Raw genomic sequence first — 27,632 nt, 5'->3', positions numbered from 1 at the left:
GTAGACTTAACAGATTCTTAATAGAGGAAGATTGGCTAGTTCAGTTGAAGGATTTTCAATAGCATGGTTTTAATAGATGGAAATCGGATTATATTCTAGTTTTGTTGGTAAACGGTTCCTTCGACTAGGGGCCAAGACCATTGAAGTTTGTCAATGCTTGCCTTAAAAAAGAAGACTATAGGAATTTAATCGAAATTGAATGGTTGGGAATGGGGGGTTTAAAAGGGAACATGGCTGTTAAATTGCGTACACTGAAAGGAGTACTTAATAAGTGGAATGTTGAAGTAGGCAGTACTTTGGAAAAAAGAATTATGGAAAGTGAAGATAGAATTAAGGTGACTGATGAAGAAAGCGAACAAAGGAAATTGACAAAGTCAGAAATGGAAGAGTTAAAAAGTTGAACATGGAGCTTAGGGAAGCAATAAAATTCAAAGAATCTTTTTGGCGTAAAAAATCAAGAATGTCACGGTTAAAAGAAGGGGATGCAAACAATACCTTTTTCCACAGAGCTATAAAAATAAGAACGAAGAGAAAAATGGTGTATAGGTTAAAAATAGGGGGTCGGTGGTATAAAGAACCAAAGGAGATGAAAGAGGATTTATTCAATTTTTTCAATAACTATTTTGATTGCCCTACAAGAAGATGAAAAATGGACTTAGATCTGAATTTCAGAAAGCTTAATAAGAGATGGGTTTTGAAGTTGGAGGTTCCATTCTCGATGGAAGAAATCAAAGAGGCCGTTTGGAGTTGTGATGAATCAAAAACACCTAGTCCAAATGGCTTCAAATTTTTTTTTTTAGAAATTGTTGGGAAACAGTGAAAATGGATTTGTTTGGTTTAATGACAGATTTCTTAATATCCGAAAAGTTAGAGAAGAGTATCAACTTGTCTTTTATAACCCTTATCCCGAATATGGAAAGCCCTAACGAAATTTTAGATTTTAGGCCAATCTGTATGGTAAGTTCTTTGTACAAAATAGTGGCCAAGGTGCTATCTCATAGGCTAAGAAATATGGTCAGGGAGGTGGTGAGTGACACACAATGTGCGTTTACCAGAGGTAGACAAATTTTTGATGGAGTGTTAATACAAAGTAATTGATCCATTCGGTCAGAAAGAATGAGGGAAGTGAGGGTTTTTTGATATTTAAACTTGGTTTTTCTAAAGCTTATGATTGTGTCCGGTGGGATTTTCTAGAGTTGGTGTTATTCAAATGGGGCTTGGTGATAAATGGAGAGGCTGGATGATGGAATACATTTCTACGGTGCGTGCAGCAGTTATCATTAATGGTTCGACGACTAGTGAATTCAGATTACGCAGGGCCCTTCTTCAGGAAGATTCACTTTCTCCATTCTTATTTATTAATCTTGTGACGAAGGTTCTTCATTTAGCATTTATCAAAGCTGAGGAGTTGGGAATTATTGAAGGGTTTTAGAATGTTATTCCTGGAATGACTTTTTCTCATTTTCAATTCGCGGATGACACAATTTTATTCTTGAGAGCTAATGAAAATGAGGTGAGCAATGCTAAGAGCTAATGAAAATGAGGTGAGCAATCCTAAGAGCTAATGAAAATGAGGTGAGCAATGCTAAGTATATTTTAAGGTGTTTTGAGATCTTTTCGGGCCTTAACATTAATTTTAAAAAATATTTCTTAGTGGGTTTTGGTGTGAAAGAAGAAACCTTATTTAGGATGGCCGCTATTTGCAAATGTAAAATTGGGTCTCTACTTATCAATTATTTGGGGATTCCATTAAGTGCGAACCCGAAGAGAATTGCCACATGGGATCCGATTATTGAAAAAGTCAGTAAGAAGTTATCGGGTTGGAAGAGTCAGACATTATCTTGGGTTGGGAAAGTTGTGCTTATAAATGTTGTTTTGTCCCTTTGCCGATATATTTCATGTCCTTATTCTCTGCTCTGGCGGCTGTTATAAAAAAGATTGATAAGATTAGGAGGAATTTCCTTTGGGGAAATAGGGAAGGGAAAAGAAGATGGCTAAGGTGTTGAAAAGTCAAAAATGGTGGGTGGTGGGAGGTGTAATTGGCACCGAAAGAAAAAAAGTGGCAAGCAACTTGTTTAAAGTTGAATGGGATAATTGCAATTTTGGTCCCTAATTTTTTTAGGCCATTTGCAAGTTAGTCCCTGAGCCTTAACTATAAATAGGCCTAACCATTTCTCATTTCAATCATCCCAACCAATCTTTCTCTCTTAGTTTTCTCTCTTCTCCCATTTGAGAATTCTTAATGAATTCTATTTGTTTGTAATATTTTGGAGATAGTAAAGTTATCATCTGGTGTTAGTGCCCGAGGACGTAGGTATAATTTACTGAACCTCGTTAAAATTCTTGTGTTCTTTCTTGTCCTATTTTTCTTTCAATATTTGAGGGTATAATAGTATTATTTAATTGTCCTATTAAATTACGATAGAAGGAATATTCTGACTAAGGAAAGACTTGGTATTTAAGAGATCCTTGTAATCCACCTCTCTTCCCTGGGAATTGAACTTTGGGTGATTTTTTAGTACAATAATTTACATGCTTCCGACCCTATTGAAACAACAAGTGGTATCAAGAGCCGAAGGTTAATCGTAGTATGCTCCGTGGTTGCAGTTTAAACTGATCTTCCACATCAGAAAAGATTTCCTTAGGTATATTGAAAGATTATGGAGAAAACGGTCGATGTAGGAGCTTCAACATCATCTATGTGGACAAGACCGACAATTGCAAATACAAGATTGGCCGTGGATATCTTTGATGGCACGGGCCATTTTGGTATGTGGCAAAGTGAGGTTCTAGATGCCCTTTTTCAGCAGGGTCTATACATTGCCATTGATGAAGAGAAACCAGATGATGTACAGGAGAAAGATTGGAAGGCGATCAATCGGTTGGTATGTGGCACAATTCGATTATGCCTTTCTCGAGAGCAGAGGTATGTTTTTTCAAAGGAGACTTCTGCAAATAAGTTGTGGGTGGCACTTGAAGAAAAATTTTTGAAGAAAAACAGTCAAAATAAGCTCCACTTGAAGAAAAGACTGTTTCGCTTCACTTACGTCCCAAGTACCACAATGAATGATCACATCACCAAATTTAATCGTTAGTCACCGATTTGCTAAATATGGATGAGACATTCAAAGATGAAGATTTGGCTTTGATCTTTGTTGGGGTCACTTCGAGGAGTTTGAGTTCCTAGAAACTACTCTACTTCATGGCAGGAGTGATATATCTCGAGCGAAGTCTCATGCGGCCTTATCTGATTATGAACAGAGAAAGAAAGACAAAAGAAAAACTCAATCGAGATCTGAAGCTTTAGTAGTCCGAGGTCGTTCATACACTCGGAAGAAAACTCGAAGGGAGATCAAAGTCAAAGTCCGACTGGAAAGATGAATGTGCCTTTTGTCATGAGAAAGGCCCTTTGGAAGAAAAATTGTCCAAAGTGAAGAATAAGGAAAAGTCTGCTGTAGATGCTTGTGTTGTAAAGCATGATACCAGTGACTCTGAACTATCACTGGTTGCATCATCATCGTCGTTCCATTCAGATGAGTGGATATTAGATTCGGGTTGTACCTATCATATGTCCCCTAACCGGAAGTGGTTCTCTGATTTAGTTGAGCTAAATGGAGGAGTTGTTTATATGGGCAATGACAATGCTCAGAAAGCTGGGATAGGTTCAATCCAATTAAAGAATCAAGATGGATCAACCAGAGTTCTAACTGATGTTCGGTACGTGCCCAGTTTGAAGAAAAATCTCATCTCATTGGGAGCCTTGGAATCCAATGGTTCAGTTGTTACTATGAGAGATGGGGTTTTGAAAGTGACATCTGGCGCACTTGTGATATTGAAGGGCATCAGGAAAAATAACTTGTATTACTACCAAGGTAGTACAGTTATTGGAGCAGTCGCTGCAGCTTCCGGCAACAAAGAATTGGACTCAATGCAGTTGTGGCATATGAAGTTGGGACATGCCAACGAAAAATCCTTGCAAATTCTGGCAAAGCAAGGATTGTTGAAAGGTGCAAAGTTTTGCAAATTAAAATTTTGCGAGCATTGTGTTCTAGGAAAGCAAAAGAGAGTGAAATTCGGCACTGCTATCCATAATACAAAAGGTATTTTGGAATATGTTCACTTAGATGTGTGGGGGCCTTCCAAAACACTTTCGTTGGGAAGAAAGCACTACTTTGTTACTTTTGTTGATGACTTTTCCAGAAGAGTTTGGGTGTATACCATGAAAACTAAGAATGAAGTGCTTGGAGTTTTTCTTAAATGGAAAACTATGATCAAAAACCAGACTGGCAAGAAAATCAAGCGGCTTAGGACGGACAATGGAGGGGAATATAGAAGTGATCCGTTCTTCGATGTGTGCCAAGAGTATGGTATTGTTCGACACTTCACAATTAGGGATACACCACAACAGAATGGAGTGGTAGAGCGTATGAATCGAACATTGCTGGAGAAAGTTCGATGTATGTTGTCCAATCTTTGGGTTGGGCAAGCAATTTTAATGAAAGGTGTGACATACGTTGGTCATCTTGTTAATCGTTTGCCATCATCTGCATTAGAAAGAAAAACTCCTATGGAGGTATGGTCGGAAAACCGCTCTGATTATGATTCCTTACATGTGTTTGGATCCACCGCATATTACCATGTGAAGGAGTCAAAGTTAGATCCGAGGGCAAAGAAAGCTCTCTTTATGGGAATCACTTCTGGAGTGAAGGGATTTCGTCTTTGGTGCTTAGACACAAAGAAAATGATCTGTAGAGAGATGTTACCTTTGATGAATCGCCACATTGAAAAGGAAAGAGATAAAGATATTCAGACGAGCGATACTCCACAGCAGGTGGAGTGTACTCCAAAACAGGTGGAGTTTGAGCAGATGGGGATTTGCCCAGTTAATAAGTCTAATTCTCCAGCCATAATGGAGGAATTAGAGGTTGAAGAGGTTCTGACCCAAGAACCGTTAAGTACACCAGAACCAGTTGCAGTTACAAGGCCACAGAGAGAAATTCGTAAACCTGCTCGATTTACTGATATGGTGGCCTACGCCCTTCCCGTTGTTGATGATAATATTCCTGTCACTTATCAAGAAGCAATGCAAAGCTTAGAAAGTGACAAATGGAAATGCGCCATGGATGAAGAAATGCAATCTCTCTTGAAGAACAATACTTGGGAGTTGGCGCAATTACCGAAAGGTAAAAGGGCAATCGGATGCAAGTGGGTATTCGCAAAGAAAGATGGATCTCCTAGCAAGAAAGATGTTCGCTACAAGGCAAGATTGGTAGCTAAAGGCTACGCTCAGAAGGAGGGAATTGACTACAATGATGTATTTTCCCCTGTTGTGAAGCATTCCTCCATTAGAATTTTGTTGGCCTTGGTAGAACAGTTGAATTTGGAGCTAGCTCAACTTGATGTTAAGACGGCTTTCTTGCATGGTGAATTAGAAGAGGAGATCTATATGACTCAGCCCGAAGGATACACAGATGCTGGTGGTAGAAATTGGGTTTGTAAGCTGAACAAATCGCTATATGGATTGAAGCAATCCCCGAGGCAGTGGTACAAGCGATTTGATAGCTTTATGAGAAGGCAGAAGTACACAAGAAGCAAATATGACAATTGTGTGTATTTGCAGAAGCTGCATGACGGATCTTTCATTTATCTACTCTTGTATGTTGATGATATATTAATCGCTTCGAAGAGCCAAAAAGAGATAGATAAGCTGAAGGCTCAGTTGAATCAAGAGTTCGAAATGAAAGATCTAGGTGAGGCCAAGAAGATTCTCGGCATGGAGATAAGTAGAAATAGACGGAGAGGCAAGCTTTGTTTGAATCAGAAGCAATATCTGAAAAATGTATTACAATGTTTTGGTGTAAATGAAAACACAAAACATGTAAGTACCCCACTTGCTTCTCATTTGAAACTTAGTGCTCAATTATCTCCGAAAAGTGAAGAAGAAAAAGAATATATGGCAAAAGTCCCATATGCTAATGCAGTTGGGAGTTTGATGTATGCGATGGTGTGTACTGGCCCGACATTTCACAAGCTGTTGGAGTTGTGAGCGGTATATGCATGATCTCGAAAAGGACATTGGCAAGTCAGTGAAATGGATTCTACGGTATCTTGAAAAACCGTAGATGTTGGTTTAATTTTGAACAGGATGAAGCACTTGGTCAATTTGTAGTTGGATATGTTGATTCCGACTTTCTTTGGTGATTTAGATAAACGTCGTTCAACTACGGGTATCTGTTTACTCTTGCGAAAGCCCCAGTGAGTTGAAGTCTACCTTACGATCTCTGATGGTGTGTCTACTACTGAGGCAAGAGTATATGGCGATTCTGAAAGTCATTAAGGAGGCTATTTGGCTTAATGGATTGTTGAAAGACTTGGGAGTTGTTCAAAGTCACATTAGTCTATATTGTGATAGTCGAGCGCTATTCATTTAGCGAAAAATCAAGTCTATCATTCAAGAACCAAGCATATCGACGTAAGATATCACTTTGTAAAGGGAAGTCTTTGAAAAGGAAAAATTCTACTTGAAGATTTCGACAGCAGATAATCCTTCAGATATGATGACCAAAGTGGTAACAACAATCAAGTTTAATCATTGTTTGAACTTGATTAACATCTTGAGAATTTGAGCACCTTCAGGTGTATGGCGCTCGAGAGCGCATTTGGAGGCAATACAAAAGATAGCTTTATCGAATTTGGGGAGTTGAAAGAAGTGAAGATGTGATTATCCTAATCAAATCTTCAAGGTGGAGATTGTTGAAAAGTCAAAAATGGTGGGTGGTGGGAGGTGTAATTGGCACCGAAAGAAAAAAAGTGGCAAGCAACTTGTTTAAAGTTGAATGGGATAATTGCAATTTTGGTCCCTAATTTTTTTAGGCCATTTGCAAGTTAGTCCCTGAGCCGTAACTATAAATAGGCCTAACCATTTCTCATTTCAATCATCTCAACCAATCTTTCTCTCTTAGTTTTCTCTCTTCTCCCATTTGAGAATTCTTAATGAATTCTATTTGTTTGTAATATTTTGGAGATAGTAAAGTTATCATCTGGTGTTAGTGCCCGAGGACGTAGGTATAATTCTTGAACCTCGTTAAAATTCTTGTGTTCTTTCTTGTCCTATTTTTCTTTCAATATTTGAGGGTATAATAGTAGTATTTAATTGTCCTATTAAATTACGATAGAAGGAATATTCTGACTAAGGAAAGACTTAGTATTTAAGAGATCCTTGTGATCCACCTCTCTTCCCTGGGAATTGAACTTTATGTGATTTTTTAGTACAATAATTTACACGCTTCCGACCCTATTGAAACAGTATAAGGTTTGTTGGAAAGTAGTATGTAAGCCAAAGAGTAAGGGTAGAGCGGGTGTGGTTAATCTAAGAATAAAAAACAAAGCCTTATTGGCTAAATGGAGTTGGAGATTTGCGGTTGAAAAAGATGCGTTGTGGCGAAAGGTTATAACAGCTAAATATGGATCGGAAGTGCAAAGATGGCGATTTAAAACATCTCATTTAAAAGACTTGTCATCCATATGGAGAGGTATAGTTGAGAATCCTAAAGATGCTGAAGTGACTAAATGGGTGGGGGAAGACTCTTTCTTTTAGAGAATTGGAAATGGAAAGACGACATTGTTTTGGTTAGACATTTGGTGTGGGGCTCGACCATAAAGACTGGTCTTTCCAAGACTTTTTCATCTTGCTAGATATAAGAAAAGTTCGGTAGCTGATTGTTTGAGTTTATCTGGGATGTGTAGAGATGATTGGAACGATTTCTTTATAAGAAAATTGTTGGGTAGGGAGGAGGTGATGTGTAGAGAATTGGCAGAGAGGGTGAGAGGTAAGGTGTTGGTTCCAGATATGGAGGATAAGTTGTGTTGGGTTAATGATAAAAATGAAGAGTTTTCAGTGAAAAAATGTTCTGAATTATTGATACTGCATAGAGAGGTGGATATTAATTTTGCTTGCGAAAAATTACGGAAACTTAAGGTCCTTCCTAAAGTGCATAGCTTCCTGTGAATGTTAGCTATTGACAGAATTCCTTCGAAGGAATTTCTGGTCAAAAGAGGGGTGAACTTACAAAATTTTTTGGTAAGTTGTCCTTGGTGCGAAAGAGAGCCGGAGAGTGCTTCACACTTGTTCTTCAAATGCTGATATATTGTAAGTTTTTGGATTAAAATTTTTGATTGGTGGAAGGTGGTTTGGAAACTGGTTGATGATTTTGAGGACTTCTTTGCATTATGTAACAAAGTAAAATTGGCTGATATTAGGAAGAGTTTCTAGTTGATATCAATATCGGCAGCTTGTTGGACTGTTTGGCTTGCAAGAAATGGGTTGGTTTTCGAAAGCAAGAGGGTGTCTGTGGAAAATTTTATTTTTCAATCTAAGATGAGGGCTTTGTTGTGGATTCGATAGGTATTTAATGAAGTAAAGTTGCAGGAGAGTTTTTGGTGGATTTGCCCGAATAGATGTAGTTTTGATACTTGTGAATCCAAATCTACTGGTGCATTTTGGTGACCTCCTCCTCTTGGATGGTTAAAGTTTAATGTGAGTGGGGTTGCAAAAGAAGGCAAAGCTGGATGTAGTGGGATATTGAGAGATAAGGAGGGTGTTGCAAGAGCAGTGGTTCGGTGGCTGGTAACGATGCTGATGTGGCCGAGGCTGGTGCTGTTAAGGTGGCTCTAGAAGTATTTTTAACTATGAACTGGAAAATTTATGATTCTTTATTTATTGAACTTGCTTCTTTGGTGGTGTTTTCTTGGTGTGTCAACAAGGAAATGAGACCTTGGTCTCTTCAAGCGATTTTTGTAGGCATCGATAGAGATATGATAAAGGCTGGAAATGTTGTATTCTCGGTGGCAGATAAGAATAGTAACATAATGGCATCTTCCTTGGCAATTGCTGGCATTAATAGAGAGAAAATGTTTAAAGCTTGGAGGTGAGATTTTGTTTTGTTGCTCTATTGATGTTGAAATGTTGGTATGCGACTTTTTTATTTGCTGAAACTTTGTAATATTGTTGCTGTTCTGTTTGTCTTTTGACAACAGCACAGTTCGAATGCTGTAAAAAAAATTATAATTTTAGATTTTTTATTACAATTTATTTAATATTGTTTTATGCATGAAGAAATGATTAAGGGACCACGGCATCCATTTTGTTTGACTGGGTTTTATAACATTTCTTTAATTTAGTAATCGAAATTCATATTACATTTTGTGGAAAATTAAATGCAATTAATTAGAAATTTCACTTCATACCAAATTTTATGGAAATTTGGGGTTTTGAAATTTCCGACAGCCTATTATCAATTAAATGCATTTTGTTGGAAGAAACTTCCTTGCATTATTTTTTTGTCTTAGCCAAGCTTACTCTATATTTTTGGAGCTGTGAGCAATGGCAATTGCAACCATGACTACTCCTCTTCCTATTTCCTTATTCCCTTTTCTTCTTCTCATTCTCGCTATCTGTTTTACCATTTTTCATGCCAATTCCAGCCTACTTTGCATTCAAAGTGAGAGAGAAGCCCTTTTGAAATTCAAGAATGATCTTATTGATCCTTCAAACAGGCTATCTTCATGGGTTGAAGGTGGGGATTGCTGTGAACGGATTGGTGTCGTCTGCCAAAACTCAACAGGCCACGTCCACCAACTGCACTTAGCTGCTCCTCTTTCAGCCCCAGATTTTAACGCACTACCAGCTGAATGGGAGCCTTACGAGCGGTCAAAACTACGAGGCAAAATAAATCCTTCACTGCTGGAGTTGAAGCATCTCAGTTCCCTGGACTTGAGCAATAACAATTTTAGCAGCATACAGATCCCGAACTTTTTCGGTTTTCTAGAGAGTTTAACATATCTTAACCTCTCTCGAGCACAATTTCAGGGAGCAATTCCTCATAACCGGAGGAATCTTTCAAAGTTGCAGTATCTTGATCTTTGAGGTAATGATCTCAAACTAAAAGTCTTCAATGGGTTTCTGGACTTTCTTCCTTGCAGTACCTTGATTTGAGTTATGCTGATCTTCGTAAAGCAACTGATTGGCTACAGGTAACATTCCAACATCCTTCATTGTTAGAGTTGCACTTGTCAGCTTGCAGTTTGGAAGATGATCCACCCCCGATCAGTGTCAATTCTACAATATCACTGGTTGTTCTTGATCTTTCTGAGAACAACTTTTCCTCAGTACCTATGTCCATATTTGGTCTTCATGGTCTTCTGTCCATTGATCTTAGTAGCAATTCTTTGGAAGGCCCAATTCCGGATTACTTTAGGAACATCTCATTTCTTGAAGTTCTTGATCTTAGTGGGAACTCACTCAATTCATCCACACCCAACTCTTTGTTTAGTTTAAATCATCTTCAATTCCTTAATCTTTCGAGCAATGAAATTTATCAAGGCGTATCAGAAATCCTTCTGAGTCTGTCTAGATGTTGTTTGGATTGCTTACAGTCATTGGATATGGCACATAACCATCTTTTTGGCCATTTAATTGATCAGCTTGGGCACTTTAAAAGCCTAGCTCACTTGTCGATAGCTTGCTGGAAACAATATTTCTGGCCCCATTCCATTGTCCATAGGGCAGTTATCATCTTTGAAGTTGTTTGATATTTCAGAAAATCAATTAAATGGTACTTTCCCTGGCTGTTTTGGATAACTGGAAAGTTTGGACACTCTAAATTTGGGATGTAACCTATTGGAAGGAGTTGTATCAGAAACCCATTTTTCTAATATCAAGAGATTAACAACTCTAGAGGCATCACAGAACAGGCTAAGATTTCAACCAAACTCAAGCTGGATTCTGCCGTTTCAATGTCAAATTATCAAATTGGGTCAATGGCATCTTGGCCCGAAGTTTCCCGATGGTTAAAATTCCAAAAGAATTTATCTGTTTTAGATATCTCCGATGCAGGAATTTTGGATATCTTGCCCACTTGGTTTTTGAACTTGTCCACTCAATTTGAATATGTAAATCTTTCATATAATAAACTTACTGGAAGGATTTCCTATTTGAACGTGAGAGTATTTGTTGACTTGAGATCAAACCAATTCACAGGCCCATTGCCAAGAGTATTCCCAACTTTACAATATTTACTTTTGTCAAATAATTCATTTTCAGGTCCACTTTTTGAATTAGTTTGTAATTCATTAAGAAAGGGGCCGATGGAATGTCTTGCCATTGAAGGAAATCTTCTATCTGGAGAAATCCCAGATTGCTGGAATCATTGGCGACGTTTGGGTTACTTAGATTTGGAAAACAACAATTTGACCGGGCAAATCCCACCTTCTTTGGGACATTTGAATCCTTCCGTACTAAACCTTCGAAACAATGACATGTTTGGAGAATTACCATCTACGTTGCAACATTCTACGAGTTTGATTATGCTTGATCTCAGTGACAATCATTTCAGTGGGAGTGTACCAGCATGGATTGGGGACAAACTCTCAAAACTTGAGATTCTAAGCCTTCGATCGAATAACTTTAACGGACACATTCCTCAAAAAATTTGTCAACTTCAATCTCTTCGGATCTTGGACCTTGACAATAACAACATTTCAGGATCTATTCCAAAATGTTTTAGTAATTTGAGTGCAATGGCTAACAAAAGCAACCAAAATAGCTATATGTTTCAGTGGTCGAGTACCAGTTATATGTTTCAGTGGTCGAGTACCAGTACTAATTTGTTTTGTATAAGAGCATTATTAGTGCTGAAAGGACGAGTGGATGAATACGGTACCACACTAGGACTTGTTATCAGCATGTATCTTTCAACTAATAGACTCATAGGAGAGATCCCAAAAGAACTGGGAAGTCTCGTTGAGCTACAGTCATTGAATCTATCAGGAAATCTCCTAATAGGAAATATACCGGACGAAATCGGCAACATGGAATTGGAATCTCTTGATTTGTCGATGAATCAATTAAATGGTGAAATCCCTTCAAGTTTCTCCAATTTAAATTTCTTGAATCACTTCAATGTCTCCTACAACAACTTGACAGGACAAATCCCAACAAGCACTCAGCTTCAAAGCTTTGGAAACTTTTCTTACATGGGCAATCATCTTTACGGACCTCCTCTCACTACAAACTGCAGCACAAAACCGTACTCCAACTAATTTTGCAAATAGTAGGAGCCGAAGTGAAGGAAGTAACGTGAATTGGCTTTATGTCAGCATAGTTCTTGGCTTTGTAATGAGATTTTCAGGTGTAGTGGCTCCCTTGTTTTATATCAGGTCTTGGAGGCATGCATACTATTGAAAGTTGGACCATATATTGGTCGAAAGCTATATATGTACAATGGGTAGGTAGCTTGATGGGAACAAAACATGTGCTTTTGTAATTGATTTTATAGTATTCGGATGTCAGATCTATGAAATATTACATTTTAAAATAGAGTACATGAATCAATTAATCTAAACATTTATTACTCAGCACGTGATTCATGGTTTCCCTTTTGCAAAAATAAATGGCATTTAAAGCTTGTATAACTTTTTGACATGTATGTTTGTGTTTAATTGTATGTCAATAATGAAAATGTTGCTGGGTTAAAGAGTGCAATAACGAATACGACATTTATTCCCATAGAGGGGAGCTTAATTACTAATTCGTACAGAAATTGAACAAAATTTGACGCTGCAAGAGAAGGGGGACAAATTCATTCGTTTCTGCAACAATGACTCCTTCAACTCTTTTATTCAACTTCATTTCGGGATAATGGCATGTTTTCCTCCATTACATTGACATTTTTTCTAATGTAATACTTTTATAGTGTCCAAAATTTTTAAAAGAGATTACATTAAAGAATTGAACCCAACTTCAAATTTAAATTTAAGTTATATTTAAAAGAGTGTAATAAGGTATTTTTTATATGATATTAGAGGTAAGGGAGAGAGGTAACATGATACGAACTCGTACTAAATGAATGTTTGACAATAACTTAAATCATCGCTCCATTAAAATTAAGATAAAATTGAAATACTTAATAATAAACCTCAATAACATATATTTTAATTTTTTAATTTCTTTTTTTTGTTTGAAGTTTTAAATAATTATTACAATTTTAAAGAAAATTTTGGAATTTTATCAAATTTTGAGTCTTATAATTTATTTAATTTATTAATTTTTTACATTTTTTAATATGACAAATTTTATTTGGAAAAATAATAAATTTAACCATCAATGTTTTCATTTTTGTAAATTTGATGTTATTCTTTTTTGAGTTAAATTTGACCATTAGCCTTTTAAAGAATCAAATCATTTTTTAATAGAAATGTTGACTAAAACATTAATTTTTAAATTTATATTGGCATGGCAACCTGCATAGCAACCCACACATACTTTACGCTAACATGACACTATTTGTATTATATGTCACGTCGATAAATAACTTAAATTTCATAAAAATAAAAGAATTCAAAAAATATATAAATATTAATAAATATTAAAAAAAATGAAATACATGTGGTAAGAGAATAGTAGAGAAGGTCGCTTGGTTGAAAGTCGAAAACATTTAGGATTCATCTTGCACAAAACACATGTACTTTTCGGAAAAATTTTATTACTATAAATATCACAAACCGACTTTGTTTTCAAAATTTTTAATTTTTGTTGTGACAGAAAAACGTTTTAAACTAGATTTTTTCCAACAATTGACATCAGAGCTAGATTATGTTATGTTTATAGTATAAACAGAAATACGTTAATAGTTAGGTGACTATTTTTATAGTTTACGCTAATATAATACTATGTAAATGTCGGGACCATTTTTTTGGAAAAACGGGAATTTACTTAGATTTTGAAAAATGAAAACAAATAGAGGAGTCGCCACCAATCTTTTTTGATAAGGTATGATTGGGTCACCTCATAATAGTGGTTGTTTTTGTTGAAAAGTAAATTAAAGGGGTGTTGAAAAGTCAAAAATGGGAGGTGCAATTGGCACTGAAAGAAAAAGTGATAGGCAAGTTGTTTAAAGTTGAATGGGATAATTACAATTTTGGTCCCTAATTTTTTAGGCCATTTGCAAGTTGGTCCTTGAACCTCAACTATAAATAGGCCTAATCATTTTTCATTTCAACCATCCCAACCAATCTTTCTCCCTTAGCTTTCTCTCTTCTCCCATTTGAGAATTCTTAAGGAATTCTATTTGTTTGTAATATTTTGGAGATAGTAAAGTTATCATTTGGTGTTACTACCCGAGGACGTAGGTATAATTTACCGAACCTCGTTAAAACTCTTGTGTTCTTTCTTGTCCTATTTTTCTTTCAATATTTGAGGGTATAATAGTAGTATTTAATTATGCTATTAAATTACTATAGAAGGGATATTCTGACTAAAGAAAGACTTGGTATTTAAGAGATCCTTGTGATCCACCTCTCTTCCCTGCGAATTGAACTTTGTGTGATTTTTTAGTACAATAATTTACACGCTTCCGACCCTATTGGAACAACAAGTGGTATCAAGAGCCGAAGGTTAATCGTAGTATGCTCTGTGGTTGCAGTTTAAACTGATCTTCCACATCAGAAAAGATTTCCTTAGGTATATTGAAAGATTATGGAGAAAACGGTCGGTGTAGGAGCTTCAACATCGTCCATGTGGACAAGACCGACAATTGCAAATGCAAGATTGGCCGTGGAGATCTTTGATGGCACGGGCCATTTTGGTATGTGGCAAAGTGAGGTTCTAGATGCCCTTTTTCAGCAAGGTCTAGACATTGCCATTGATGAAGAGAAACCAGATGATGTACAGGAGAAAGATTAGAAGGCGATCAATCGGTTGGCATGTGGCACAATTCGATCATGCCTTTCTCGAGAGCAGAGGTATGCTTTTTCAAAGGAGACTTCTGCAAATAAGTTGTGGGTGGCACTTGAAGAAAATTTTTTGAAGAAAAACAGTCAAAATAAGCTCCACTTGAAGAAAAGAGTGTTACGCTTCACTTACGTCCCAGGTACCACAATGAATGATCACATCACCAAATTTAATCAGTTAGTCACTGATTTGCTAAATACGGATGAGACATTCAAAGATGAAGATTTGGCTTTGATGTTGTTGGGGTCACTTCCTGAGGAGTTTGAGTTCCTAGAAACTACTCTACTTCATGGGAGGAGTGATATATCTCTGAGCGAAGTCTGTGCGGCCTTATACAATTATGAACAGAGAAAGAATGACAAACAGAAAAACTCAATCAGAGATACAGAAGCTTTAGTAGTCCGAAGTCGTTCATACACTCGGAAGAAAACTCGAAAGGAGATCAAAGTCAAAGTCCGGACTGGGAAAGATGAATGTGCCTTTTGTCATGAGAAAGGCCACTAGAAGAAAAATTGTCCAAACCTGAAGAATAAGGGAAAAGATGCTGTAGATGCTTGTGTTACAAAGCATGATACCAGTGACTCTGAACTATCACTGGTTGCATCATCATTGTCATTCCATTCAGATGAGTGGATATTGGATTCTAGGTTGTACCTATCATATGTCCCCTAACAGGAGTGGTTCTCTCGATTTAGTAGAACTAAATGGAGGAGTTATTTATATGGGCAATGATAATACCTGTAAAACTGTTGGGATATGTTCAATCCAATTAAAGAATCAAGATGGATCAACCAGAGTTTTGACTGATGTTCAGTACGTGCCCAGTTTGAAGAAAAATCCCATCTCATTGGGAGCCTTGGAATCCAATGGTTCAGTTGTTACTATGAGAGATGGGATTTTGAAAGTGACATCTGGCGCACTTGTGATATTGAAGGGCATCAGGAAAAATAACTTGTATTACTACCAAGGTAGTACAGTTATTGGAGCAGTCGCTGCAGCTTCCGGTAACAAAGAATTAGACTCAATGCAGTTGTGGCATATGAAGTTGGGACATGCCAGCGAAAAATCCTTGCAAATTCTGGCAAAGGATTGTTGAAAGGTGCAAAGGCTTGCAAATTAAAATTTTGCGAGCATTGTGTTCTGGGAAAGCAAAAGAGAGTGAAATTCAGTACTGCTATCCATAATACAAAATGTATTTTGGAATATGTTCACTCAGATGTGTGGGGGCCTTCTAAAATACCTTCGTTGGGAGAAAAACACTACTTTGTTACTTTTGTTGATGACTTTACCAGAAGAGTTTGGGTGTATACCATGAGAACTAAGGATGAAGTGCTTGGAGTTTTTCTTAAATGGAAAACTATGATCGAAAACCAGACTAGCAAGAAAATCAAGCAGCTTAGGACGGATAATGGAGGGGAATATAGAAGTGATCCGTTCTTCGATGTGTGCCAAGAGTATGGTATTGTTCGACACTTCACAGTTAGGGATACACCACAGTAGAATGGAGTGGCAGAGCGTATGAATCGAACATTGCTGGAGAAAGTTCGATGTATGTTGTCCAATGTTGGGTTGGGCAAGCAATTTTGGACTGAGGTTGTGACATATGCTGGCCATCTTGTTAATCGTTTGCCATCATCTGCATTAGAAAGAAAAACTCCTATAGAGGTATGGTCTGGAAAACTGGCTACAAATTATGATTCCTTACATGTGTTTGGATCCACTGCATATTACCATGTGAAGGAGTCAAAGTTAGATCCAAGGGCAAAGAAAGCTCTCTTTATGGGAATCACTTCTGGAGTGAAGGGATTTCGTATTTGGTGCTTAAGCACAAAGAAAATGATCTGTAGCAGAGATATTACCTTTGATGAATCTATCATATTGAAAAATGTAGCAGATGAAGATATTCAGACGAGCAATACTCCACAGCAGGTGGAGTGTACTCCAAAACAGGTGAAGTTTGAGCAGATGGGGATTTGCCCAGTTAATAAGTCTAATTCTCCAACCACAATGGAGGAATTAGAGGTTGAAGAGGTTCTCACCCAAGAACCGTTAAGTACACCAGAACCAGTTGCAGTTGTAAGGCCACAGAGAGAAATTCGTAGACCTGCTCGATTTACTGATATGGTGGCCTACGTCCTTCCCGTTGTTGATGATGATATTCCTATCACTTATCAAGAAGCAATTCAAAGCTTAGAAAGTGACAAATGGAAAAGCGCCACGGAAAAAGAAATGCAGTCTCTCCGAAAGAACAATACTTGGGAGTTGGTGCAATTACCGAAAGGTAAAAGGGCAATCGGATGCAAGTGGTATTCGCAAAGAAAGATGGATCTCTTAGCAAGAAAGATGTTCGCTACAAGGCAAGATTGGTAGCTAAAGGCTACGCTCAAAAGGAGGGAATTGACTACAATGATGTATTTTCCCCTGTTGTGAAGCATTCCTCCATTAGAATTTTATTGGCCTTGGTAGCACAGTTGAATTTGGAGCTAGCTCAACTTGATGTTAAGACGGCTTTCTTGCATGGTGAGTTAGAAGAGGAGATCTATATGACTCAGCCCGAAGGATACAAAGATGCTGGTGGTAGAAATTGGGTTTGTAAGCTGAACAAATCGCTATATGGATTGAAGCAATCCCCGAGGTAGTGGTACAAGTAATTTGATAGCTTTATGAGAAGGCAGAGGTACACAAGAAGTAAATATGACAATTGTGTGTATTTGCAAAAGCTGCATGACGGATCTTTCATTTATCTACTCTTATATGTTGATGACATGTTAATCGCTTCGAAGAGCCAAAAAGAGATAGACAAGCTGAAGGCTCAGTTGAATCAAGAGTTCGAGATGAAAGATCTAGGTGAGGCCAAGAAGATTCTCGGCATGGAGATAAGTAGAGATAGACAGAGAGGCAAGCTTTGTTTGAATCAGAAGCAATATCTGAAAAAGGTATTACAATGTTTTGGTGTAAATGAAAACACAAAACATGTAAGTACCCCACTTGCTTCTCATTTGAAACTTAGTGCTCAATTATCTTCAAAAATTGAAGAAGAAAGAAAATATATGGCAAAAGTCCCATATAATGCAGTTGGGAGTTTGATGTATGCGATGGTGTGTACGCGGCCTGACATTTCACAAGCTGTTGGAGTTGTGAGCAGGTATATACATGATCCTGGAAAAGGACATTGGCAAGCTGTGAAATGGATTCTACGGTATCTTTGAAAAACTATAGATGTTGGTTTAATTTTTTAACAGAATGAAGCACTTGGTCAGTTTGTAGTTGGATATGTTGATTCCGACTTTGCTAGTGATTTAGATAAACGTCGTTCAACTACGGGGTATATGTTTACTCTTGCGAAAGCCCCAGTGAGTTGGAAGTCTACCTTACGATCTCTGATGGTGTGTCTACTACTGAGGCGAATATATGGCGATTCTGAAGTCATTAAGGAGGCTATTTGGCTTAATGGATTGTTGAAAGACTTGGGAGTTGTTCAAAGTCACATTAGTCTATATTGTGACAGATCGAGCGCTATTCATTTAGCGAAAAATCAAGTCTATCATTCAAGAACCAAGCATATCGACGTAAGATATCACTTTGTGCGGGAAGTCTTTGAAAAAGGAAAAATTCTACTTCAGAAGATTCCGACAGCAGATAATCCCGCAGATATGATGACCAAGGTGGTAACAACAATCAAGTTTAATCATTGTTTAAACTTGATTAACATCCTGAGAATTTGAGTACCTTCAGGTATATGGCGCTCGAGAGCGCAAATGGAGGCACTACAAAAGATAGCTTTATCGAATATGGGGAGTTGAAGGAAGTGTGTAAAAATGTGATTATCCTAATCAAATCTTCAAGGTGGAGATTGTTGAAAAGTCAATTAAGGGGGTGTTGAAAAGTCAAAAATGGGAGGTGCAATTGGCACCGAAAGAAAAAGTGATAGGCAAGTTGTTTAAAGTTGAATCGGATAATTGCAATTTTGGTCCCTAATTTTTTAGGCCATTTGCAAGTTGGTCCCTAAACCTCAACTATAAATAGGCCTAATCATTTTTCATTTCAACCATCCCAACTAATCTTTCTCTCTTAGTTTTCTCTCTTCTCCCATTTGAGAATTCTTAAGGAATTCTATTTGTTTGTAATATTTTGGAGATAGTAAAGTTATCATTTGGTGTTACTACCCGAGGACGTAGGTATAATTTACCGAACCTCGTTAAAACTCTTGTGTTCTTTCTTGTCCTATTTTTCTTTCAATATTTGAGGGTATAATAGTAGTATTTAATTATGCTATTAAATTACTATAGAAGGGATATTCTGACTAAAGAAAGACTTGGTATTTAAGAGATCCTTGTGATCCACCTCTCTTCCCTGCGAATTGAACTTTGTGTGATTTTTAGTACAATAATTTACACGCTTCCGACCCTATTGGAACAACAAGTGGTATCAAGAGCCGAAGGTTAATCGTAGTATGCTCTGTGGTTGCAGTTTAAACTGATCTTCCACATCAGAAAAGATTTCCTTAGGTATATTGAAAGATTATGGAGAAAACGGTCGGTGTAGGAGCTTCAACATCGTCCATGTGGACAAGACCGACAATTGCAAATGCAAGATTGGCCGTGGAGATCTTTGATGGCACGGGCCATTTTGGTATGTGGCAAAGTGAGGTTCTAGATGCCCTTTTTCAGCAGGGTCTAGACATTGCCATTGATGAAGAGAAACCAGATGATGTACAGGAGAAAGATTGGAAGGCGATCAATCGGTTGGCATGTGGCACAATTCGATCATGCCTTTCTCGAGAGCAGAGGTATGCTTTTTCAAAGGAGACTTCGCAAATAAGTTGGGTGGCACTTGAAGAAAATTTTTGAAGAAAAACAGTCAAAATAAGCTCCACTTGAAGAAAAGAGTGTTTCGCTTCGATTCGTCCCAGTACCACAATGAATGATCACATCACCAAATTTAATCAGTTAGTCACCGATTTGCTAAATCTGGATGAGACATTCAAAGATGAAGATTTGGCTTTGATCTTTGTTGGGGTCACTTCACGAGGAGTTTGAGTTCCTAGAAACTACTCTACTTCATGGGAGGAGTGATATATCTCGAGCGAAGTGCATGCGGCCTTATCTGATTATGAGCAGAGAAAGAATGACAAGCAGAAAAACTCAATCGAGATCTGAAGCTTTAGTAGTCCAAGTCGTTCATACACTCGGAAGAAAACTCGAAAGGAGATCAAAATCAAAGTCCAGACTCGGGAAAGATGAATGTGCCTTTTGTCATGAGAAAGGCCACTGGAAGAAAAATTGTCCAAACCTGAAGAATAAGGGAAAAGCTACTGTAGATGCTTGTGTTACAAAGCATGATACTAGTGACTCTGAACTATCACTGGTTGCATCATCATTGTCGTTCCATTCAGATGAGTGGATATTGGATTCGGGTTGTACTTATCATATGTCCCCTAACCGGGAGTGGTTCTCTGATTTAGTAGAACTAAATGGAGGAGTTATTTATATGGGCAATGATAATACCTGTAAAACTGTTGGGATATGTTCAATCTAATTAAAGAATCAAGATGGATCAACCAGAGTTTTGACTGATGTTCGGTACGTGCCCAGTTTGAAGAAAAATCCCATCTCATTGGGAGCCTTGGAATCCAATGGTTCAGTTGTTACTATGAGAGATGGGATTTTGAAAGTGACATCTGGCGCACTTGTGATATTGAAGGGCATCAGGAAAAATAACTTGTATTACTACCAAGGTAGTACAGTTATTGGAGCAGTCGCTGTAGCTTCCGGTAACAAAGAATTAGACTCAATGCAGTTGTGGCATATGAAGTTGGGACATGCCAGCGAAATATCCTTGCAAATTCTGGCAAAATAAGGATTGTTGAAAGGTGCAAAGGCTTGCGAATTAAAATTTTGTGAGCATTGTGTTCTGGGAAAGCAAAAGAGAGTGAAATTCGGTACTGCTATCCATAATACAAAATGTATTTTGGAATATGTTCACTCAGATGTGTGGGGGCCTTCTAAAACACTTTCGTTGGGAGGAAAACACTACTTTGTTACTTTTGTTGATGACTTTACCAGAAGAGTTTGAGTGTATACCATGAGAACTAAGGATGAAGTGCTTGGAGTTTTTCTTAAATGGAAAACTATGATCGAAAACCAGACTGGCAAGAAAATCAAGCAGCTTAGGACGGATAATAGAGGGGAATATAGAAGTGATCCGTTCTTCGATGTGTGCCAAGAGTATGGTATTGTTCGACACTTCACAGTTAGGATACACCACAGTAGAATGGAGTGGCAGAGCGTATGAATCGAACATTACTGAAGAAAGTTCGATGTATGTTATCCAATGTTGGGTTGGGCAAGCAATTTTGGACTGAGGCTGTGACATATGCTGGCCATCTTGTTAATCGTTTGCCATCATCTGCATTAGAAAGAAAAACTACTATGGAGGTATGATCTGGAAAACCGGCTACAGATTATGATTCCTTACATGTGTTTGGATCCACTGCATATTACCATGTGAAGGAGTCAAAGTTAGATCCAAGGGCAAAGAAAGCTCTCTTTATGGGAATCACTTCTGGAGTGAAGGGATTTCGTCTTTGGTGCTTAAGCACAAAGAAAATGATCTGTAGCAGAGATATTACCTTTGATGAATCTATCATATTGAAAAAGGTAGCAGATGAAGATATTCAGACGAGCAATACTCCACAGCAGGTGGAGTGTACTCCAAAACAGGTGAAGTTTGAGCAGATGGGGATTTGCCCAGTTAATAAGTCTAATTCTCCAACCACAATGGAGGAATTAGAGGTTGAAGAGGTTCTCACCCAAGAACCGTTAAGTACACCAGAACCAGTTGCAGTTGTAAGGCCACGGAGAGAAATTCGTAGACCTGCTCGATTTACTGATATGGTGGCCTACGCCCTTCCCGTTGTTGATGATGATATTCCTATCACTTATCAAGAAGCAATTCAAAGCTTAAAAAGTGACAAATGGAAAAGCGCCACGGAAAAAGAAATGCAGTCTCTCCGAAAGAATAATACTTGGGAGTTGGCGCAATTACCGAAAGGTAAAAGGGCAATCGGATGCAAGTGGGTATTCGCAAAGAAAAATGGATCTCCTAGCAAGAAAGATGTTCGCTACAAGGCAAGATTGGTAGCTAAAGGCTACGCTCAGAAGGAGGGAATTGACTACAATGATGTATTTTCCCCTGTTGTGAAGCATTCCTCCATTAGAATTTTGTTGGCCTTGGTAGCACAGTTGAATTTGGAGCTAGCTCAACTTGATGTTAAGACGGCTTTCTTGCATGGTGAGTTAGAAGAGGAGATCTATATGACTCAGCCCGAAGGATACAAAGATGCTGGTGGTAGAAATTGGGTTTGTAAGCTGAACAAATCGCTATACGGATTGAAGCAATCCCCGAGGTAGTGGTACAAGTGATTTGATAGCTTTATGAGAAGGCAGAGGTACACAAGAAACAAATATGACAATTGTGTGTATTTGCAAAAGCTGCATGACGGATCTTTCATTTATCTACTATTATATGTTGATGACATGTTAATCGCTTCGAAGAGCCAAAAAAAGATAGACAAGCTGAAGGCTCAGTTGAATCAAGAGTTCGAGATGAAAGATCTAGGTGAGGCCAAGAAGATTCTCGGCATGGAGATAAGTAGAGATAGACAGAGAGGCAAGCTTTGTTTGAATCAGGAGCAATATCTGAAAAAGGTATTACAATGTTTTGGTGTAAATGAAAACACAAAACATGTAAGTACCCCACTTGCTTCTCATTTGAAACTTAGTGCTCAATTATCTTCAAAAATTGAAGAAGAAAGAAAATATATGGCAAAAGTCCCATATAATGCAGTTGGGAGTTTGATGTATGCGATGGTGTGTACGCGGTCTGACATTTCACAAGCTGTTGGAGTTGTGGCGGTATATGCATGATCTCGAAAAGGACATTGGCAAGCTATGAAATGGATTCTACGGTATCTTCGAAAAACTGTAGATGTTGGTTTAATTTTTTAACAGAATGAAGCACTTGGTCAGTTTGTAGTTGGATATGTTGATTCTGACTTTGCTGGTGATTTAGATAAACGTCGTTCAACTACGGGTATATGTTTACTCTTGCGAAAGCCCAGTGAGTTGGAAGTCTACCTTACGATCTCTGATGGCTGTGTCTACTACTGAGGCGAATATATGGCGATTCTAAGGCATTAAGGAGGCTATTTGGTTTAATGGATTGTTGAAAGACTTGGGAGTTGTTCAAAGTCACATTAGTCTACATTGTGACAGTCAGAGCGCTATTCATTTAGCGAAAAATCAAGTCTATCATTCAAGAACCAAGCATATCGACGTAAGATATCACTTTGTACGGGAAGTATTTGAAAAAGGAAAAATTCTACTTCAGAAGATTCCGACAGCAGATAATCCCGCAGATATGATGACCAAGGTGGTAACAACAATCAAGTTTAATCATTTTTTGAACTTGATTAACATCCTGAGAATTTGAGTACCTTCAGGTATATGGCGCTCTAGAGCGCATATGGAGGCACTACAAAAGATAGCTTTATCGAATATGGGGAGTTGAAGGAAGTGTGTAAAGATGTGATTGTCCTAATCAAATCTTCAAGGTGGAGATTGTTGAAAAGTCAATTAAGGGGGTGTTAAAAAGTCAAAAATGGGAGGTGCAATTGGCACCGAAAGAAAAAGTGATCGGCAAGTTGTTTAAAGTTGAATGGGATAATTGCAATTTTGGTCCCTAATTTTTTAGGCCATTTTCAAGTTGGTCCCTTAACCTCAACTATAAATAGGCCTAATCATTTTTCATTTCAACCATCCCAACCAATCTTTCTCTCTTAGTTTTCTCTCTTCTCCCATTTGAGAATTCTTAAGGAATTCTATTTGTTTGTAATATTTTGGAGATAGTAAAGTTATCATCTGCTGTTAGTGCCCGAGGACGTAGGTATAATTTACCGAACCTCGTTAAAACTCTTGTGTTCTTTCTTGTCCTATTTTTCTTTCAATATTTGAGGGTATAATAGTAGTATTTAATTGTGCTATTAAATTACTATAGAAGGGATATTCTGACTAAGGAAAGACTTGGTATTTAAGAGATCCTTGTGATCCACCTCTCTTCCCTGGGAATTGAACTTTGTGTGATTTTTTAGTACAATAATTTACACGCTTCCGACCCTATTGGAACAACAGTTTTTAATAAATGGTTTGACTTATTTAAACAATGATTTTGGTCTGCGCAAATCAAGAAAATAGGTTCGGGAGTCGGTTACGTACGAGGAAGGATTAGCACCCTCAATACGCCCAAAATTGGTACCTAGTTGATTAATTAGTGTCTTAGTGTCGAAGATTTGAAAACTTTAAAAGAATTTAAACTACAATCCCTCTTTGTACTAATGCTAATTTAAAAATGATCGAATAAATTAAAACAGATGTTAAGGACTCTCTCATCTCGAAGTAATAAAATGTCACGCCCAATAAGTTAGAACACGGCGTCTCGAACTTTGAGAATGAGCTTGCTTTTATTTAAAATTAATGTATTCTAATTTTTTAAAAGGATGTTCGGTTATTTAGGGTAAACGAGAAAAGTCAAAACCCAGTAAATTAGGGCACGTTTTCTCAAATTTCTTAATACTGAATATTGCCTTTATTTGCAAAAGCTCTTATCTCGAGGTAACAAGATATCGTATTCAGTAAGTTAGGACACAACACCTCGCATCTTCTAGAGTAAGCATTTATTTCAAAACTTGTATTGTGATTTAAAAGAATATTCCGTTATTTAGGTTAAATGAGAAAAATCGAAACCCAGTAAGTTAGGGCACGATTGTCTCGAATTACCAAATACGGAACATTACTTTTATGAAAGAATTATTTTAATGTATTGAGTAAAAAATATATATAACGTGATTTATAGTAAAACATAAAAGCAAATTACGGTATTAATATGTATAATAACATAATAATAGGTGCGACAGTGTCAAAAACAATAATATGAGCAATTATAAAAGATAAAATAATAGCAAGGCTAGTAATATGTAAATATAAACAAATGCATGAGAAAAATGAAATGATCGAATACATAAGTAAATAAATAAATACATAAGTAAATAAATAAATATAAATAAAACATGGCAAAATAAAAATGACAATGATAACGAAAACGATAATAATAATAATAATAATAATAATAATATAATAATAGTATAAAACGATAATAATACATATGGTATTAAACATGATAATAATAGCAATAATGTAAATATGAAATAGTAGGGAACATATATATGTAAAACATATAATACTAGATTAAAAATATATACAATATTTATTGAAAACAGTAATAATATATAAAAATAACTAATAATAACTATATATAAATATATACATATATGTATTAAAATATATACGTAATAATAAAAATAAAAAATATATACGTAGTATTAAAAATATATACATAATAATAAAAATACAATATTAAAAGATATATATACGTAATATATAAAAATGTATACATAATATAATATTAAAATATTTACATAGTATATACATATAAGTATTGATTAAAAATAATACTAATAATAGTAATAGTAAAATACTAATAAATAATAGATATAGTAATAATAAGAATATATAAACGACAATGTGTACCAGAGAAAATAAAAATAATAAAAGAAAATTAGTAACGTTATATATACGTAAACATATATATATATATATATTGAAAACATATATACATAGTATTAGTATTTAAATATATATAATATAATATTTAAGAAAAACTGTACATAATATATAATTACTTGATATAGCTTTTAAAGTATATATGTAATATAACATTAGACACACATATATATATATATATGATAACATAAAATATATAACTAATAATATTTAAGAATGTATACATAATATAGTATAAAAAATATATATATATATACGTAATATAGAATTTAAAATATACCTAATACATTAAAAGAATATATACATAATATAAAGTTAAGAAAATAATAATAACAAAAAAACTATTAATAATACTATATAATATATATACATATAAGTATTAAGTGAAAATAATACTAATGCTAATAAATAATAAATATAATAATAATATTAATAAAATATAATAGCATAAATAATATTAAAATTAAAATAAAATAATGAGAAAAAGTGAAAAAAGGACAAAATTGAATTAAAAATGAAGTTTTGGGGCGAATTTCGAAATAGAACAAAAGAAAGGGACTTATTTGAACGCGCGCAAAACATAGGAGAACCGAAACAGAAATTATTTCTTCTCATCAAAACGCAGCACATCAGCGAGGACTAAATTGAAAATCGCAACAAATTTCGGGGTCAAATTAAAGATAAAAAATGACTTAATTGCAAAGTAATAAAAAAGCGAAAGGGCTAAAAGCGCAATTAGCCCTTCCGTTAAAAAACACGCCGATCCTAGGCGGGTCGGGTCGGGTCGATCCGGTCCAAGTCAAAACGTCGCCGTTTTGGGGTTAAAAGGCAGCCCCCAAAACGACGTCGTTTTGGGGGGCTATAAAAGGCCAAATTTTTTTTAAAAAAAATCATTTGTAGCATTTGAAAGAAAAAAAGAAGAGGGGGGGAGAGAATTCTCTCTGGCCTGAGCCCAGCTCCGGCCTTGGGGTGCCTCCATGATCCGCGTCCTCAGTCACCGGCCACAGCGCACGGTGGCCAGAAAAATAAAAAGGTACGTTTTTTTATTTTTTTTGTTTTCTTTTTATATTTTATATAAATATCTATATGTATTTGCTGTTTTTTATTCAAAAAAAATAAAAATAAAGGAAATACGCGTACATATATTCAAGGGAAAAAAATAAAGAGAAAAGGAAGCAAAAAAAAATCAAAACCTCCACGTGATGAATCTTTTTTTGATTAACTTCCTGTGTTCTTCTTTCGGATCTGTTTTTTGTGTTTAAATCTATTTTTTGTATTGATGAAAAGTGATAGAATCTTACAATGGTTTTAGATTTGGCTTTTTATAGCCTTGTTAAATGCTTTTTTTCTATTATTTTTGCTGTCTTTTCTTCTTTTTGGCTTTTGCAGGTGCAAGTGGAACAAGTGGAGGTGCTGCAGGGCAGGTGGTGTCAGTGGAGCGGCGGCAGAGGGTGGTTGAGGCTTGCGGCTAGGGTTTCTGATTTCTGAAAATAGGTTGTGGGCTAGGGTTTGCATATTGGGCTTTGGAAATTGGGTTTGGTTTTAGTTGTTTGGGATGGGTTTGTTAATTGGTTTTATTTTATTGGGCCCGGGCAAATTAAGGGTCTTGCAATAAATATTAAAGAAACATGTATTTTTAATAAAGAAAAAATTTAAATATTAAATATCAAAATAAAAATAATATAATTTTTAAAAAGATATAGGTAGACCTAAAACAGACTTAAAGTTAGTCATTTACAAATATGGATAATCTTAAGCAAAATTTTAAGTTTATATTTCATGCTGAATTGGGCTTAGACAAATACAAAATGTACTAATATCATACATAAACCTGACCCAATCCAATCAATTAACATCTCTAATAATATAGACTTAACATTATTTAATATCTAATAAAAACATAATTTGAAGTTACTCCTTGCAACTAAAAGGAATAAATAAAATTAAGCAAAACTTTTTTTTTTTTCTTATCGAAGGTATATAAAGAAAGAAAATATTAGGGTAAAAGTATTATAAAGACTCTTATACTATAGTCAAATTGCATTTTATCTCTTCTATTAAAAAAAGATAGCAAATTAATCATTGAACGTTATATCAAAGAGTAAATTGGTCATTTTTTAAAAAGTTCATCCATATATATTAAAAACTGGTCCTTGTACGTCAAA

The 27,632-nt window shown here is 36.2% G+C and overlaps 1 protein-coding gene across 1 annotated transcript; it reads left to right on the top strand.

Annotated features, from left to right (window-relative positions):
* The first annotated feature begins 11,145 nt into the window (after positions 1-11,145).
* On the top strand, positions 11,146-26,926 carry LOC108471875 (receptor-like protein EIX2). Its single transcript, XM_053021420.1, has 3 exons — positions 11,146-12,086; positions 12,189-12,284; positions 26,857-26,926. The coding sequence occupies exons 1-3, from the start codon at positions 11,146-11,148 to the stop codon at positions 26,924-26,926; spliced, it is 1,107 nt and encodes a 368-aa protein (XP_052877380.1).
* Positions 26,927-27,632: the final 706 nt, after the last annotated feature.

The sequence above is a fragment of the Gossypium arboreum genome, chromosome 11 (assembly GCF_025698485.1).
Source record: "Gossypium arboreum isolate Shixiya-1 chromosome 11, ASM2569848v2, whole genome shotgun sequence".
In the NCBI taxonomy this organism is placed as follows: Eukaryota; Viridiplantae; Streptophyta; class Magnoliopsida; order Malvales; family Malvaceae; genus Gossypium; species Gossypium arboreum.
Note: the sequence above shows the minus strand (reverse complement) of the source record. Positions and strands in the feature narration are given on the sequence as shown.